Below are 20222 nucleotides of genomic sequence, written 5' to 3'. Positions count from 1 at the left end.
GTAGCTCAAAAAATAAATAAAAATTAACGCAAATGTCAATACGAGCCAAATAGATGTTTGAGTGAATTATAATAAAAAAATAGTTAATTATTATCATAAATATATTTCTCTTTGAAGCAATTGGAATACTTTTGTAGCAAGAATTAAATACAAATCTTTTGGTTGAAGTAATTAAGTATTTGGTTGAACCTATATTAACCAAATTATTTAATTTCAGTCTACTAAATTTTAATTACAATAACAAAATTATTTCTTTAATGTATGTGATTAAATGATGCGATTATATGAATGTTAAATTTTTAGTTAGCACATTACGCACTTTATTTAAAAAATTTTTGGCCTAGACATGAAAGAAATTTTTCTTCATTTGAATAGTTATCGTACTTTGGAGTAAAATGGTTTATCCAGGAACAAACTTCAACGAAGTTTTCATCGTGTTTCTAATAGGTTTCGTTGCGTTGGTAGAATAACATTTCTTCCGGGTAAAGTTTATTCCTTAATTTGATTCACGTGAACGATACATTTTCTCATTGAACTTGCATTCGCGCGAGTGAATGCACCTGCGGAGTCTCGTCAAAATCAGAGCGCAAGTCGACTTGTGTTCTTTGTATCGGTAACCGCGGTAGAAAGAGGTAACGAACGAGGAAAAAAAAGAGAGGACGAGAAAAGGGAAAGACGCAACGATGCGAGGAGGTGCGGAAGACGGGACTAAAGGGATGAAAGGGAACACCCGACCTGATAGGCGAGTGAGAAAGGTACTAGCGAGCGCGAGGCAAGCCGCAGACACCGTGATACGTCACTGGCGGAAGAAGGACGAAAATATCGGTACGTAAGCGCGGAAAGAACGAAACAGTGCAACGTGGCGACGAGAGAGAAAGCAGGAAGAGAATCAGGTCGGAGCAAGACGCGTTACTCCGGGATAGAATCATGAAGAAGACGGAGATGTGAAGAGCAGGCAGCTAAGGATAGACGGGAGAGCGCGATTCGAGATGAAATGAACGAGGAGAGACGATCAAGTAGGGCTGAGAGCGAGAAATCGCGAGTGGTACCGAGAGGTAGCAGAGAGAGAGAGAGAGAGAAAAGGACTTTCCCGAGGTAGAGACCTACATATTCCGCGGGGCCAATGAGACGGCGCAATGTGGCGGCATGGTCTCTCCGTCCTCTTCCTTCATCGGCCTGCTCTTTGTCCCGTGCACGGCGCCGTCGCTCTGGGACGAGCGGGGGATCCGAAGGTGGCTCGCTGGTGTAGAACGCCGCGGGAACTCAGTTGCTCACGAGCATCCGTCGACTGATGAACATGGTCTCTTATACGTCGAACAGCGCGAGTGCCGTGCTTGCGATGTGCCGTTACGCTCTCTTCCTCGTGGTGGCAATTGTGGCTCTCAGCAGGGCCGACAATGCTGAGAGCGGTCTCAAGGTGGAGAAGATGTACATGCCCGAAGTATGCGACGTCAGGTCGAAGAAGGGCGACCAGCTGACCATGCACTACACCGGCACTCTTCAGGACGGCAGCAAGTTCGACTCAAGGTCAGTGACAGCTAGCGCGAAAGACCGGACGAGTGATAGGAAGTTGACCTAGACTGAATACCGAATATGAATAGATTAGTGATCGTGTGTAGAGAACATATGCGAGGTCGACGGATTTGCCCATTAACAAAATTGCCTTGGGAGTGAAGGCTGGTTTAACAGAATGAATGGAGAATCGTGAATATTTGCGTTCCAAGAATACGATGACATTGGTGTCACGCATTAGTGGCAAGAACTAGATTGATGTTTTTATCAGATATGAGTATTTCTTAGTCTTAGTTTCTTATTTTCAACACAATAATTCTGTGTACATTATTTTCAACTTTAATACTGTTTCTTTGATCAATTCTTCGTAATTAGTTAGTTTCTAAATGAAACAAAGGTGAAACGAATTTCTAGATGAAACAACATTTATTGCGGCAACTGCAAAAGTAGGGCAAAAGTGAACTGAAGAAAAGATGGAAAAAAGCAGCTGATGATTCACGCTTTACTGAAAAAAATGTAGATTAATGAATTTCTTTTAACTGTGATAGTTGTGAAAAAAATTTATTTATCTTGGTATAATACTCCGATATTATAGTGTTTTAATTACTGATCTGGCATTTATTCGAGGAAAGACAGAAATATACGATTTTTGGTCGAAAAAAGTTACAAAACTCTCGAATTACGTTGTCTAAATACGAAAACATTATAGTTTCATTGTGTATGTAAAAATTAACAAAGAAACTAAGTGGAGCACGCAATAGGAAATGTTATGCATTAGTGTATAGATAGCAAAAGTAGTCAAGCAACTATACAACTCTATTAATTTCACTTAGCATTTGCACAAAATTATAGCAGATACTCCTTTGATTTTTTTCGATCGGATTGCTTTGAAAATTGGTTTAAAAAGTTTATCATATTTGAATAAACTAACATGTTCACGCAAAAAAGTTGAATTAGAAAATTTGTAATAAAAAGGATAACATCAATTATAGACCATAAAAATGGTTTATTATTTGCTTTTTTTTAAAAATGTGTAAATGTAATAGAAACTGTTTTATTTTAAATAATTATAGTTAAAAAATAAAGTTTTATAAACGTTATACATAAATCTTAAAATACCTTACAATAAAATAATAACAAAAGTCTATTAGATAATAAGTATTATTATTAATTTTCGTATGTAATACGTTTAATAAATAAAGAATAAAGAATTAATTGCAAACGTACTTAAAATTGAAACAAGGATTTTTGTAACATATTTAAATATTACGGCTCTTCAGTTATAATAACGTAAATAAAAAAAGCGTGAACACTTTTAAAGTAGCAGCTGTAAGATAGAAACGTAAAGTGTTGAAATTTAGAATAAAAGCATTCGCCGATTGTACGAAAAATAATGTATCTGCTGATGACGTCAACCGTTGTGCAAAGAGAAGGGAAACGAGAGAAAGAGAGATAGCGCGATTCCGGTTGAAATTTCCAACGTGGACGTACGTTATTGGAGGACACGAAGATGACGAGCATACCGTTCCAAGTGGGACTCTCGCCGTTCGAAAGTAACTTTTTAACATGTAATGGAAAGAACATAAACTCAGTTCTCAAATGCTTTGAAATCCTTGCTTTCACATAGAAACGTTTATAGTCGATAACAATAGTAGCGAAATAATTTTCGCATCGAATGTAAATGGACCAAAATGGATAATTGAAAAATTCATCGTGCTTCATTCGCTGATAAAACGATCGATCGTCAAATAAATTTATTAGAATGGAATTTCATAAAACGCGTTTTTGTGACGAGTGAAAATTTCAAAGAAAAATTATGTATTTAATAAAATTTTTTTTTCTTCACATAAAAGAAATGTCTATTTTTATCTATCTTGAAGATTTGATAGACATGTAAAAACTAATGTGATAATTTGATTTAAAAATGTTTGGTTTCTATCTGAGATTAAAACTTATTTTTAGAATGGAATTTTCTGAAGCACGTTTTGCACGATAAATGAACATTTCAAAGAAAAATGTGCATTCAACAAAAATATTTTTTTCTTTACATAAAAGTAGTATCTGTATTTCTTCTTTGGGAGATTTAACAGTTGCGTAAAAACTGATATACAATAATCTAATTTAAAACTGATTCGTCTGTTTTTGATAAGATTAAAACTATTATTAGAATGGAATTTCATAAAGCATGTTTTGCTGCATAAAGCATGTTTTACGATTTTTGTTGTAAGTGAACGTTTTAATGAAAAACGTATATATTCAATAAAATTTTTTTTTTTTTTTTTTTTTTTCGTAAAGTAATATCTGTTTTTCTTCTGTCTTGAAGATTTAACGGTCGTGTAAAAACTAGCACGATAATCTGGTTTAAAGGTGATTTGTCAATATCTGGTGCGATTACTCTCACCGATAACCTACCTCTTGAACTTTCTTTAGCCACGTCGATTGTGCTCCAAATCGGATTTGGCACGAGAGCTGCCTGCGTTCCGTACGATATGCGTCCCGCGATCTTCTCTGCACGATTAACTGCTTGTATATCTCGGAGTGACAGTTCGCTCTAAAACTATCGATCGATCAAATCGTTCCAAAATACAATAAAGATCCGCTTTTGGCGTAGATAAATAATACAGTCGAAGCATGCACGCGAGATAAGATTTTGTTCTTTCATACAGTTGAATTCATCTTCTATATGTCAAACTGATTCTTTATGCAAATTTTTTCTTCATGAATATTTAAGAAATATCCAATTTGGTGTAGTTATAACGAATCGATTATATATTACGCAACAGCAAAACGGGTGAAAAATTAATCTTATTTTATATAACTTTTTATGTAATGATTGTTGAAGACCTTCTTTATGTTGATTAAAGAATCTTCAGTTAAAAGATGTTCGCAAGCAAATATTTATTGGTTGATTAGGTCTGTACAGCATATCTCTCAAGATATCACAGGTCATTGATTCGGAGTCATCGAGCCAAATGATAGGATAATTTTGGAATAATGATTAAACTTTGCAAAATGTTGAAACTAATAGGACTCAATAAAACATTAACATTACTTCTCAATTTATTTTTAACGCAATTTGAAGGAAAAATAATGTAATTGGTACATAGTCAGAGACTCACATCGCAGACATACAACTTCAATTAAACTAATTATCTGCATTTTTCCAATATTCTTGATATTGCGATACTTCTTGCTTTATGAACTAACCGTTTCCAAGCTGCCTCATACATAGAGCAGAACCGCGTCCTTCCTCTCTTTTTTTCTCTTTTCTTACGACGCACATTAATACTTCATCGTCTGAAACGATATTAATGATGCGCAACGGTGTACAGCGATAATGAATAATGCACATGGATTGATGCTTCATTAATTGCGGTTTGCTGCATTATTGTAATCTTCCTGTAAACTTGTATAAACAATCCGTATTTTACATTATTATAATTATATTGCAATGTTTCGTTAAATATTTTCGGATTTATATAAGCGATTATTATGTCGACGTGACTTACGTTCCCATATAACGTTATTGGCATTTCATGCTGAAAGATAATACAATGGACATTTGTGCGTATATTATTATAATCATATTCCAATTCATAATGTTTAATACGGCATAATACCGCTTAGTTCCGAACGATAAACGCAACGTAACGTAACATAATATCGACCTAGTCGCTGACGAGATTCATTACCGATCTCGCGCAAAATCCTCGTTAATGAAACTATCGAGTTCACAACTCAATCAATTCAACAGCGCGCAAGACTGCAAAACTTCTCTTGATCGAGTATCCATACCCTTTCCTCAGATAAATGAACTCCGATATCCTTACATTGCATTGGAATCAACGAAAATTGCCTACAATGAAATTCACTATTTTTTTCCGTGGAACGATTATTTTATATTTATTGCCAAGTGAACGATTTGACTGTAACGTGACGATGAACTGGTTGAGCTGACCTCTTTCCAGTGACCAAATTATTTCGTAGTCCGTTATGTGTACCGTTAATCGTATGTCGGACAACTTGTATCTGGAAAATTTTTTTCATACTATCATACTGTTAAGTACACAGTACGAAAACAAGAATAGCATGAAGCACACTTAAAAATTATTTTTTTTTCTCATTATAGTATATATATTTTTTTCAAGCGTTTACAGTTTATTACACGTTGTAATATCATTCTTTACTGTAATATTTAGTATTTAAAAATACCAGATACATTTAATTAAATATAATTGATCAATTGCAGATTGTGAAATGCAAATTATATTTTTGTTTGAACTCTGTAGTTAATAAATAAAAAGTAAGATTTTCGACAACTTGATATTTTCAAATTAATTTTGTGAAAAGTGCTTTGCTATCAAAAATGGTTTTGTTGAAGTATCTGAAAGTTAAACTAAATACAGATCTAAAAATAATTTTATTGTGTTATTAAAATAACTATGTATAACGCTCAAGTTGTTTGCTAGAATGTCAAAACTTTTTACAGCACGCGCTCATCATGAGATTTTATGGTTTATTAAAATTATTTTCCAACTATGCATCCAACTAAATTTTTAGATATTTCAGCAAAACTTTCTGTGTTCATACAATTATGTTATACTTATAAAACCTCAAAATATTAACAAAATAGAAATAATTACAGTAAAACAAAAATAATGATAATATACAGGGTAGTCATGTATTTATGGTATAAACCATGTATACATGACTCGGTAAATTATATAATGTGTGTATATATGTATTAAGATTTATTAGTTTTGTACGGAACACTTTTCTACTACATTATATCAAACATATTTTAATGCGTAGAAAGGAATCAATATTTTTTATTTGATTTCGGCAAAGTAGATCTCCCAGCAACGAAAGATGAGAAGATGTTGAAGAGCCATGTATCGGGTATCGTTAACTGCTAGTCTATCGAAAATTACCTCCATTTACTGACGCTCCACGTCGATTCGACTGTTTCTTGTCGAGGAGCATCGCAATCACCTGTTTATCGCCTAGCGTATACACACACACACACATACCTCTCAACTCCCATTATCCACTTCCATTCGTGCCGCCTCTGTACCGCGAGAAAGCGAAGCACGTTAGCGAAAACGTTGACTCCATTTGGCACGAGTCTAGTTTGCCCCTAAGGCGGATTCAGTGGCGTTGGAGTTTTCCATCGGATCCATCTCCACGGACACAAGCCGAGTCCTTACTCGAGTAAGTTTTGCACCTAGAACACCCCGACGAGACTTTAATGCACTTCGCGACATTTCCACACAAATTCTGTCTGTTTCGTCTTGTATCGAATTCTTTTTTCTTTGCAATACGTGCTTTAAAAGAATTTATACATGGATCGTCATTAAAATTCTCGAAAAAAGGAACATATGCATATCATAAATCACATTTAAATTATTAAGTTGGATATATAAGATGGAAGGATGAGAAAAATTAGAACGACAATGAATTCTTTAATTTCTCTATAATTTAAAGAAAAAAGATTTAAAATAAATTATATTTATAATTATTTAATAAATATATTTTGTATTTTTTAATCTTCTAATCGGTAATTTTGCCGACCTAAACATTTTTAGGAAATTCTCATGGTATCGTTACATTCTTGCATATTGTAATAATTACTCTATTTACTAAAATGTGTTAAAATATTGTAGATATTTAGAAAAATAGCAAAACTTGTACCTTTTGTTAATAATACTTTTATACCACGAGTATTTTTAAAAAGTGTTTGGGTCGAAAAAGACCCGAACACCGTTATAAGATTAAAGAATTGATTTTATTAATGCTATTTAATTTCAATTTAGAGATTATAGTTCCTTCATGAACTAAAAAAGATTGATATACTATAATATCAATTATATAAATATTAAAATGTTATTAATTATCATTAAAATTGTGACACTAGAAATTATTAAAATCAACACTACTTAAATGAAATTTTTAGAAATTAAAAATGAAAGAGTAAGATTATCTTAATGATTTATAATTTTTTATTATTTTCAAATAACTGGTCTAAACTGGTTTTCGAAAGCATCTGTGATAGATATGTGATAGATAACTGTGACACTTAAAAAAGTATGCACTTATAAGTTAATATAGGACTTTTGTCGATATATTGACAAAAGCATTAATATAATTTGTTTAGAGTATAGTCGACCCTGATTACAAATCCTTTTTTTGAATTGTACTTCCATGCATAAGTACAAGAAAATGTTTATTTTTATATGAAAAAAATAGTATTAATATGTAACTGCAGACAAAAAAATATTTGAAGATATCTATATTTTAAACGTTAGAATAGAGACATTTAACTCAGTGTGAATAATGCAAATAATATAAAACATTGATTTTTATTTGCATCTCGTGCAGTTAAATTAATGTTAAAAGTATTGTGGCTTAAAAAAACACGAACAAATGGCGTAAGTATATGCGGGCTTCCAGGATTACTAAAATTTCTGTTGCAACTTAGAATGCGCTGAGAATGCGGAAATTGCGTGTGCAATATTCACAGTCGTTAATCAGCTAAATTAGCATTTTTAAAAAGCCAAATTATTAAGTACGAACATTAACATTAGTTTGTTTTTAAATCTTATAATTTGTTATATAATTTCTATGTACTTTATTATAAATTATAAATAAATTATAAATAATTAATTTTTTTGATATTTTTATGTTTTTTGCTTCTAATTTTGATTTTAGCATAATGATGTACAATTTTATTGACATTATAAGTTTTAAATAAGTAAATGGTGCATTTATGTATGTGTACAAAGTAATTTGTAATGTAACAATTATATTGAATCTTTCTTTCACTTATATTTTAAATAGAATAATGTTCGAAAATACATTTTCCATGTCAAAATTTTTTACTTTAAATACAGTTACTTGATTCGACACGTTGGCTACGTTTGCTTTTAAAAAAACTTGTGTAAACGTACATATCTCTGAAAAATAAAGATTAAATGATTTAAGTATATTTTTTTATATTTTTTTTGGTCGTTTAATGAATACGTGATAATGTTATCAAGCATAGTGGCAGAAATTTTTGTAGCCTTAAAAATAACTTTGCTTTGAATATTATATCAGTATTTTATACAATTTATGATAACAAGAGTACACGACGAATTTGGCGCACTGAGAGAAAAAAATTTCTAAATATTTATTCAAGTAGTACTAACGAAATATTTACTTTATAAGGAAAAATGATACTTAAATTTAATTATTGGTTTTTGTATTAAATAAATATATAATTACATTTAGTAAATATTTTATTAGTACAATTTGAATAAATATTTATTAAAATTTAGTAATTTTTCTCTCAGTGTACTAAAGCATACAGAGTTAAGCAATAGTGTGTGTATGTGTGTGTGCGTGCGTGCGTGCGTGCGTGCGTGCGTGCGTGCGTGTGTGTGTGCGTGTGTGTACATGTGTTTGTGTCTTTCAGATATATATGCTTTCTTATTATTAACAGTACATATATTTTTGCTTACAAAAGTATACCAATTTTTGAAATTGACATTGACACAGAGCCGCATTTATAATATTTCCATTCAAAGGTTTGTAATCTTCGACAGTTCGAATTTAGTTTCTTCCATTTATTGAATAAGCAGTAAATAATTAACGTTTTTAATATCTATTAAACTACTAAAATATATGTAGGAACTAGAAAAAACAATTTAGAAATAAAACATTTTTTTATAAAAATTCTTTGCGTTTCAGTGCTTTAGGGCTCCAAAAACTCAAGTAGACTCATTATTGCATGGACGTTTTTGTTTGACGATAACTAGAAAGCATTATACTATAAGGCGTTAATCTACCATAGTTCTCTTTTAAACAATTTATTAATTCTTAAATAAAATTGTTAAAGCAAACACAACAGAAATTTTATAAAAAAAAATGAGAATAAGTCTTTGTTACCAGTAAAAAAATTAATCTTTTTTAAAGAAAAAATAATAATTTGGTTTTTATATTCTGCTAACAGTTGTACAAAGCGTGCACTTTTAATTAACGCCGCTGACTAAAAGTCTACATAAAAACGAATGTTACAGGACTGTAAACATTACCGCCCGACAAATAATTTATTATTTAATACTACCACTAAAGTATAACTCTAAACAGGTTCTGCGCTATTTACATAGTTAGTTGTCGTAACGACGAAAGTTTCGTAGATAATGAATAAACTTTCTGCTCAAACGAATCCTTCGGTTTCGCGAATCAGTAGCTTTAAGTATCGATCAGTTGTGGGATCGCTGTAACGACGCGTACGACACGTAGAGCTATGAAATACAGGCACTTGCTTGCTAGCGAGTCCCGTGGAGTCAACATCGTGATCAACGTAACTGATGAATGAGAATGCTTCAAATTGCCTTTACGTGACTATCAATTAAATCAAATTTATTGTTAGACCATGTTTTCAATAAAAAAGGAAAGATTAATAGCAGTTCTTAATGTTTGTGTTATTCTTTTTTTTTTAATATCAGAAATATATAATAATTCTTTTAACAAAATTAATTCTTTAAATTAAATTTTTTAAATTGTTGAATTATGAAAAAGACAATAGAATATATATTTGCAGTATGAATTTTGTAAAATATTTTATTACTTTAACAGAAATAAAACAATATGCATTTCATAGAGAAGAGAGTAATATGGCACCCATTTTCATTTTATTGAATAACTTTATTAATAATCAATATTTTATATTAAAACTTGAATGATTATATTCATGAAAGTGTTATTTGACAAATTCTAAACTGAAAGTAATAAAATATTTATTACTTAGGACGCGATTTCAAAAATGTAACACACTGTAAAATTGATGGAAGAGGCGAAATGATGATAATATGACTAGCCCAAAAATAAAGTTTAAAAATTGGTTAACTTTAAAAGACATAATATTTTGTTACAAAATTATATATTTTTAATTTTCTATAATTTAGAATTTTTTTGATTTAGAATGCGTTTTCTGAGATTAGAAACATTAGACATTAAAGATATTATTTTATCATTATTTTATCGTTATTTAACATTAAATTACAAGCATAAAATCATTAAAGATATCTTTTTATTCTCGTTTGACATTAAACAACAAACATAAAATGATATCTCTAATGTTTCTGAATACAGCTCTTTAAAATAACAATCGATTTATTAAAGAAATATTTCGATGTGAAAATTTCGTATAAAAAGCGAACAGTAATAAAATCCCATGTTATTATTTAACTTTGCATAACTCGAAATGTATACAGCCGAATAAAGAATTAAATAACAAAAGAACACTCGATTATACATATATTCGTGTGATAAGTGACAATGCGCTCCAGTTTAAAAACAATGGAAAAATATGTATAATTAAATGTTGAAAAAAGCTTGAAAAAATTTCGAAGTGCTCAAAAGTAAAAATACTTTATTGTAACAATTGTCATCTGTTGGCATATTAGCGCCACTACAAAACAGCGTGCTATTAAACAAATAATTCTATAAGCAATTGTTGGAATTCGTTACCTAATAACGAAGATAATAGGGGTAGCCGTAATGTCTACAAAAGCTTTAATCCCTCTTCTCTTCTACATATTTTTTCAAAGTAATTCTTGTGTGACAGAATTAACTCTTCTTTTTAAATAATGAATTCTATAATGTTGTGCGCATACTATTGTATTAAATTGATGTACATATTATCTACTTTTTACCTATAAAAATAGAAACAATTTTATGAAATGGAAACTATAATATTTATTGTAATTACATCTTGGATTGTATGAGCGATTCGTATTTATATTTTCCGATTTGGATTTATTTCATATATTGCTTGATAAAAAATAAATATAATTTTTTTTTAATCGATATTATTGTGAAGTTTATTGGAATTTATTTTGCAATCTTTTATCGTGTAATATTCCAATTGAACACAGTCCAGCGTACTCTTAATACAGCGTACTCTTAATATGCATGCACATGGTAGACTGCATTTATATGCAGTTTGCATATGCGGAGTAAATTCAAGTAAGTTGCATGCAACGCGCCAATGTCCGCATCCGCGAGCTGCATTTATGCGCTTTCACTGAAGAGCTGGCAAGATAGAAACCCGTATACATTTGTTACGACATTTCTTCAATTCTTTGATGGTTCTTATTGAGAAACCATACGAAGAACATGAACAAATATTTGCTGTACATACAAAATTACATTGCTTGTACTATATTGCTGTGTTGCTATTTCTGTTACACTATGCACGAAATTTGCGTTTTATATTAATATTAAATATTTATACACATAATTAAAATATATTTTATATTTAACGATATTCATAGACATATTAAATTCTTGCATATATTTATACTTATTAATATTATATTAGAATAATCTCTAGATTTTTTTCAATAAATAGTTTGTAGGTTTATATTAATCATTATATATGTAGGTGTAAACACTATAATTAGGATATTCTAATTATACAACGGCATAAGCACGACAATTTGCAGAGAGATTATCTACTTAAATGAGCAAAGTTGCAATTGCAAAATGACCATTATAATTACTCCGACCATCGGAGCAACGGCTTTCGAAGGGTAGTTTGCGTGTGGCGCGAAAGCCTGCGAAGGTCGATTGCCTTAGAAGTTAGCTCGCGAGGGCTGCGCCTCCAGGGTGCGATAACGACGAAGCAAGGTACGATAACGTTATCGTGCTTTAACGTCGCTTACAACGTGGACAGAGTCGGCCGTCAGCCTGTCGTCCGTTATCTTTGTCCACGCGTTTCCCTTATAGTAAGAATCGATTCGCAAGAGTCAAAGCATTGCTGATATACGAAAAAATCGTTGCCCTACATTTTTTTTGTTCTAATGAACTCTCCATGTGACCAGTTCAAAATATTTTTATGTACAAAATAAAAAACGTTGTACGTAATCATATTTTGTTTTAGTCAAATGTACACGGAAAGTGCAATTTTGAGGAAATACAGATCTACAAATAATAATGTTAGATAATATAATTACGTTGTTACGAATTTTGAAAGCTCGATTACTAAAATGTCAAAAGTGTTTGAAGCAGTTTATTTTTTAATTATATCTTTTTAAACAAAAATGCTAAAAGTAAAATTTTTAAAACATATACTCAAACTGGAAAGTGTCTTCTACTAAATAATAGGGTAGATTTTATAATATTGTGCGGAATTCTAAAAATAATTCAGTTTTTCATAAAATAAAAAAAAGAGTTTAACAAACCATAAAATCAGCATAGTAATGCTACTTTTTTTCTTTTTCTTTTTCTTTCACACGAATTATTCAAAGCAGATCATGTTTTTATCAATATTAATAAAGTGCAATGTTTAATTTTCGGAAAAGGAGGTATCTCCTTAATTAAGAAATCGATATTAGTGACTTTCCACTATTTATTTGGGAAGGAAATGAATTTTAACCATTTCTGACATGTTTCTAGGAATAATTAGTATCTAATTCACATCTTACTAAAAATTTTTAGGGCCAATGATTTTGAATCTATAGTTAAAATTTCAAAATTTAAAATGGCGGGTCAAAATGTGTTTCATTCAAATCAAACAAAATTTAACATTTTGATCTCTTATATTAAATAACTATTTATATGCAAATACAATAAAATTTAGCATTTTAGTTTCATATTAATTTCACCGTTTTGAAATTAAGTAGCAATTTTCTTATATTACCTTTACGTTGATTTTTAATATGAGAAAGAACTCGCTAATAATTTTGTCTTAATTTTTATGAAAAATAATTATAAATGTATTTTTTATTTTTACCTTATTTTACGAGTATATAGATTAAAGAGAGAAACTCACAAGGGAGTTAATTCTTTTAAAAGTCTTTTATCTTTAAAACAAGCTAAAAAAGGAGTTGCTATGTTTAGTTTTGTGGAAGATATAAATTTGAAAGATCAAAACACATGTTCATATATGTCCCACCAAGCACGAAAAGGTTTTTTTAAATTTCTTTGCTGATCTCTATCTTAAACTAGAAATGAAAGAGGACAGCAAAGACTACAAAACATTTTATTACATAATACAAATTTTTATTATATTATTGAATGAATTAATAATTTATTTGATATCAAACCAATCAAATGCAAGTTCTTTAATCGAATTTCAAAAATTTAATGTATGATACAAACTAGAATAAAATAATGCTACTGTCTGTACATACATTCAACGAAATTGATATAAACATTGTGTGTAGGCGTAGTCAAGATCACATTTCAATTCATGGAATTTGTTAAAATGCCAGTCAACTACAGCAGTCTACAATTATCGAATATTATTATCAATGTATTTCATCGAGTCTGCGACATTGAAAGAGTTACAATATTATTTATTCAAGCTACAGTGATATCGAGTTTTAAGAGGCAATTCATGATGGAAAACTCTGATATATTAATATAAAAATAAATTTCTGTTGCTGAATATTTAATGGTGTACTAAACGGTAATAAATTTTATATTAAAATCTGCAAGCTACGATATATCTGTTTGCTTTACTCTTTTTCGCATTTGACTTATCTTTGTTTCCTGTTACTCGCATTAATGTATCATGTTTTAAATCATGGAGTTTCAGTCTTTTATTATTTATCGATAAGTAATGTTGTTGTTATCAGTTAGTATAATATTCATATAGTCAATATAATACTCATGTAATAACTTTGATATTGAAAAATTATATTTATGTTTGAATTGTACACAACAGATAATATTTATTTAAACAATCTAAAATACAATGTTCGAGAATTGAAATGTAATAAGAGCTCTGATACTTATAAATAAAAGTGTGCTTAAATTGTACGTAACAGATGACGTTTATTTATTTTTACTTTAGCTAGTGGAGTAAAATATAAGGATTAAAATGCAGTAAAGTAGTGCATAATTAATTAAATATTGAACATATATATAATATTAAACATGTATATATCTTTTATGTATATAATAATCACACATGCAGATACATAAAAATACATACACATTTACATACATTGCAAGTTTTGTTTAAAAAAATCGTTGTGCTTAAAAGAGTAGTGAATTTCAACCTGATATTCCATACAGTGAGATATGTACGAAAGATATGCAAAAATCGTTCATAATTTAATACACGAAAAGTAGGTATCCAGCTTTCTGTGCGGCGTGAGCGAACCAGTTTGTAAATATATAATACACAACTCGCCGATGCCAATGCGGCCGTGGCTGAGGTGCTTTTTTGTTATTAACGGTATTGGGAAATACTCGACGCAGTCTTGATAGTGAGAGTGTAAACTCCATAGCTTGTCCCATAAACAGAACGTATCCACCTGCGACAGCACATGTATACTTCGTGCGTGTATGTGCGCAATATGATATTTCACCCGGTAACCGCTGCGTACCATTCTTTTGTTCATCTCATTTTTCTACTTTCTTTTATTGCTTGTAAGCTACTCCACTCATACCTGCTTTCGTATTGCCGAATTGAATTACTTTACCTCTGCTTTAACTCTCCTGAAAATATCTGTTATTATTAGAGTATCAGCGCATTCCTTTTTTTATTTTTTTTTTCCCTCTGTTTAGATTCCCTACCACATGAAATTGTATATACCTGTTCTATTACATTGACTGATATAATATATTAATCTAGATTTACATATATTTTATAAACTAATTATAAAGTTAAAATTCTTAGGCAAATAAACTAATAATAAACTAATAAAGAAAACGCAATTGGATGTTAAAAGAAATTCTGTTTGACAGTTTTCAAGCTTTCAGGGGGGTAATATTCGTAAAAGATATTCAAAGAGAGTTTAGATTAAGATAAAGACGGCATATTTCTTTGTTAAAAATGTACCAATAAAGGAGCACGCAGCATCTTTTTCCTTACAATATCAAATAATTTAAAACTCCGAATTCTTTTTCTCATTCACGACCTAACGCCTCTTCTCGCTGTTTACCACGTTTCAGCTGGTAGTCGGCTTGTAGTATTCGTTGTTGAATCTTTTATTCGGACGTGTGACTCAATTTTGGTCCCACAGGAATTGACTCGAGGCGGATCGAGATGGCTTCCAAGGCGATTGCCGAGGGGCGTCTGCTATCCTCTCGACGAAAGCGAACGAATAGCCTTTAATAATTGATATACGACGGCGACTGATGTCGCCAGTCAATCGTTGGATCTTTTGCTCAACGAAAGAAAGATTTACGATAGGCACAAGAATAGCTAGCTGTGACCTTATTAGATAACATGAAGAAGAAAACATATGTTTCTTGATAGAATGCAATGAAAAATAGAGCTATTCACACAAAGCGAGTAATAAAATTTAGGAAAAACAAGATGTATTAATAAATTATCATTATGTTTAGGGAAGACAAAAAGCGATGATTTTTTTTCAAATAGAAGAATTATGTATAGGAAGATTGCTGCTACCACTTTATGTTTAGATTATATTTTTTAAACAAAAACTGAAAATAACAATTGAATATACAAATACAAATTAGAAAGTAGAAAGTATATTCTATCAGACGATACAACAAATTTCATAATATTGTTTCAATTTTTGCAACAAGTAAGTTTTTGGTAAAAAGAGCGAAAATGAGCACAAAATAAAGTTAAGTGCATTAAATACATAGTAAATAGTAACTACGGATAGTAGAGTTACATTTTTCTTTTCTTTTCCTTTTGTGTGAAACATATGTACAAAATACAAGTTAAGTTATATGAGGATATTCCTAGGAGCTTTCCACTTGATGTAAAATGTTTTCTTTTCTGTTGATTTATACGAATATCTTGTGCTGCTTATAATCTAACTTGATATTTTTATTACCGATACAAATTTCGCAACGTGTATCGGTAATAAAAATATCAAGTTAGATTATTATTTTAATAGATAGATATCATAAGGCTGTGCCTTTTATTCTATCCTATGTGATTTTTACCATCTCATATTTTGTCTTATCGATAGGTATACCGGTTTTAGGCTGCACTCCAATTTTATATGTTTGCATTATGAGAAAAATAAGAAAGAAATACAACTAAAACAATTTTAGGACACTACAAACATGTAAATTTATCCTATATTACCAATAATGTGTTCACATTGTTTAAAAGAATTACAAATTTTATTCTTGCTTATAGAGAATTCATTTTTATAAGATTTTATGTACAAAAAGTTATATGCATAGATATATAAGTTACTTGCTCTTATTTCTTTAATTATCTATTTAAAATTGTGTTTTTCTCAGTATTAATAAAGTGAAATGTTTAGTTTCCGAGAAATAAGGAAATATTGCTTGAAATGATCTATGCCAATATTACACAACCACACAAGAAAGAAAAAAGTGTCATCCGAGAGATTAATGTATCTCTATGTATTTTGAAACCGAATATGACTTCAAAATTGCGTCATCAGGATATTTTTTACCGGGCTGAATAGTGCATAATTTTAAAGAATGTTTGGCAATTTTGTAAGGGTAAAAAAAATTCTGATCTGATGGCGCAATTCTGAGGTTATATTCGGTTTCAGAGCCTCAAAATACATAGAAATACAGGGGTCTAATCTCTCGAACATGACACTTTTTCTTTTTTGTGTGGCTATGTTATCAACTTTTTCTAATTATCTTGTAGGCAAACATTTAGCATAGGTTTTTATTTAGAATTACATTTTTTAATATTAAAATTACAAAAACAGAGTGATAAAATAAATAATAAATTGCAAATTAGAACTATCGAATATGTGTGTATGCGTGCGGGCGTGCGAAATGCCTGTGTACGTTGTATGTTGTATGTGTGTATATATACATATATAAAAACGCCAATGTTAATAATAATAATTTTTTATTAAAACGTAAGGCCTATTCCAACGAATAAGTGGAAAATAAAATAAAAGTGTCCTATTTCTTTGTATAAGATTTAATCAATGCCAGCATCTCGCTCTTCGTTCCAAATGACAACGCAAAATCGTCGAAGGGAGCGTAAGGAAATGGATAAGAGAAAACGCAGAAGAACACTGAAGCAATATGGTTGCCGGTAGTAAATGTTTTTTCTTATGGGAAAACTCGCCTAAAGGGGAATTGTTACTTATAGACACCGCAAAACGAGGGTGAACTGAAGCGCATTTTCATACCATGTTTCGCCTCTGTATACACAAGAGTTCTTAATGAAAAGCGTATAAAACGTAAATTAGTCGACCGATGATAAACTTGCAGCACATTGCAGTTTAATATATAATGTCTATTAACTGAAGGAACAACAAAGAATTGTTTTCTCAGTAAAAGGTTTCTTGCGCTTATATTGTGTTGATGTATCTTAAAATGCTAAGTGCGTGCATAGAATAATAAGTTCTTCATCAATTGATGAAGATATATTCCTATAGAATAATTATCTTTTGAATGTGCATTGTTTAATTGGCAAGAAATTTTCCTGTTGCGCCAGATGGTTTGACGCTGTTTTCCGACTCTGTTCAGTTTCCAGCTCGATCTCGCGTGTTTGCTTCTGTATGATAAATTAAACTCAGTCGCCGAATATATATACATAAATTAATTAATATTTGAGTTAATTGAAATTTAACGTGCAGTGTGGTTTCAAACGTTAATGGTTAGCAGAGTTTAGATTTCTTATATTATGAAGTTTCCACTTTGAGGGGACAGAATAATTACCAAAATACAAATTATAATGCATTATGAATATAGTATTTTCTCGCGATATTTTTTCCCATTAAGTACGTAAATGTTGAATAACATTACGAATTTGTAATAAATTTATGATTGAAGATACAAAGAACAAAAATAGTTCTATCCATTAAAAATTTTAACACTTTATTTATTAATTTTTAAAACTCTTTAGAAAGCTAGTATCTAAAATACATTATTTTATTGATTAAAACTTTAATTATTGAAATATATACATTAAGATTTTTATTTATGTATACCTAAGAGGAATATGTTTTATAAAGGGGAGAATATTCTAACAGTAATAAAAAAATTAAATAAATATTTAATAGTTTATAAAAACTATTTTGTCATCTTTTACGATAAAAGAACAAATATGAAATGCTGTTTGCTTTGAATTCTAGATTAAAAATTTGTCAATTTTTGGAATATTCTGCAATATATAAAGTTCACTTTAAAACGAGAGGCATAATAACATTTTTTACTATTGCAATTTTATTTTTTTCAAAACATAATATTTCTGTTACTTTATGCAATATTCGTTTGCCATCTGTGGTACGTGGCCTTGTATTTTTAGGCGTCCAATACCGTAATTCATTTGTCGCACAAGCCGCAACAGCGACTTTGATTAATTACGCGCGTTCATTAATTAACGTACACTTGACGCCGCGGCGTAAGTCAATTAATTAAGTTAACGGGAACGTAATAAACCGACTGCACTACGTTTCGAGGGTGTTTTCGATTAGAGTACCTTGTACTGCACGACGATCGAACGCGCGATTAGCATAACGACACATTCGCTTTTGCATACTGAAATTACAGTGAACTACAAAAAAGGGGCATACGTACATGAGAGTATGTTTTAATTAAATTAAGAATTAATTCATTCTTAACGATATTATTTATGTTTATCTATTTTTAATTGATAAAACTGGAGCATTGGAGTAACAAATTACACTGTGTGACACGAATTTCAGATTACAAACCAAACAAAATTACTTTTATACATTTTTTGTCACCAAAAACGAATCCACTAATAAAATTGCTGTATTATGTCACATTTTAGAGAAAATTAGACTTAAAGATGCCGAAAATGACATTTTTGGGTACTTTTGATCTGAAGTAGCTAAAAAAATGTGACGTAATATTATAATTTTATTTCTACGGATTAGTTTTCAGCGATCAAAAATTTATAAAATTTACCTACTGTATATTAGCGACTTTATACAAAAATTTAATGTTATGGATTAAGAGAAAGAAGAGCGGCAGCAATTTAAATAATCACTTGCACACAATTTTTTTATTATGAATCTATGGGCAAAATTGACAAATATAATATGTACAAACAATTATTGTTTAAATAAATTGAATGGCGAAAGGATAATATAATACATTAGATATTTTTTTGTAAAGTTTAATGGGAGTATTAATTTTTATTTAACTTCAACTTTTCATATATTGTTTAAATTTTAAACAATGATTGTTCAAACAAATTATACTTAACAATATTGGTCATGTTGATCAAATGTTCATAATAAGGCGACCCTAGAAATCGTTACAGGCATGTGAGTATTTAAATTCCATAAGTGTATTATTGCCGTTCTTTCTTTTAATATAATAAATGTTTATAAACTTTTTTTATATAACGGACAGAAGTCAACATCTTATAGATAGGCGGTTACGTAAAAATTTATATTTGTAATAAGAATGACAAGTAAAATAATTTAAAAATGTAACTGATTCACAATCAGAAGAAATTTAATGCTGTTGAAGGACAAGTACGTCCGAAACGTTCTACCAATTTTGTCTTAACTATAAGAATAAAATAAATTGTTACGATTTACACAACCAAAAATAGCACGGTTTTAAATTATTTATTGTTTTGTAAATTTTAATTTGCATAAAGCAATTAATACAATAACTGATTTTCATAGATTTTTAATTACTGAAATCAAATTTGTCAATGAGACTGCTCTATGAGGTCATATTTTTTAGCTATTTTAGCTAAAAGTACTCAAAAGTTTTATTTTTGACAACTTTAAGTCTAATTTTCTCATAAA

At 30.1% G+C, this 20222-nt stretch overlaps 1 protein-coding gene across 2 annotated transcripts in view; it reads left to right on the top strand.

The window, feature by feature from the left end:
• Nucleotides 1–1251: 1251 nt before the first annotated feature.
• Nucleotides 1252–20222, top strand: part of LOC105193388 (FK506-binding protein 2) — a 78622-nt gene continuing 59651 nt past the window's right edge. Inside the window, exon 1 of one of the 2 annotated variants that reach the window (XM_011157814.3) lies at nucleotides 1252–1527. In XM_011157814.3, the coding sequence (XP_011156116.1) occupies nucleotides 1292–1527 (236 nt within the window). In that variant the 5' untranslated portion in view covers nucleotides 1252–1291. The remainder of the gene's footprint in view (nucleotides 1528–20222) is intronic. The other variant, XM_011157815.3, reaches the window with a different exon arrangement.

The sequence above is a fragment of the Solenopsis invicta genome, chromosome 1, assembly GCF_016802725.1.
Source record: "Solenopsis invicta isolate M01_SB chromosome 1, UNIL_Sinv_3.0, whole genome shotgun sequence".
In the NCBI taxonomy this organism is placed as follows: Eukaryota; Metazoa; Arthropoda; class Insecta; order Hymenoptera; family Formicidae; genus Solenopsis; species Solenopsis invicta.
This window is presented reverse-complemented; position numbering and strand designations above follow the sequence as displayed.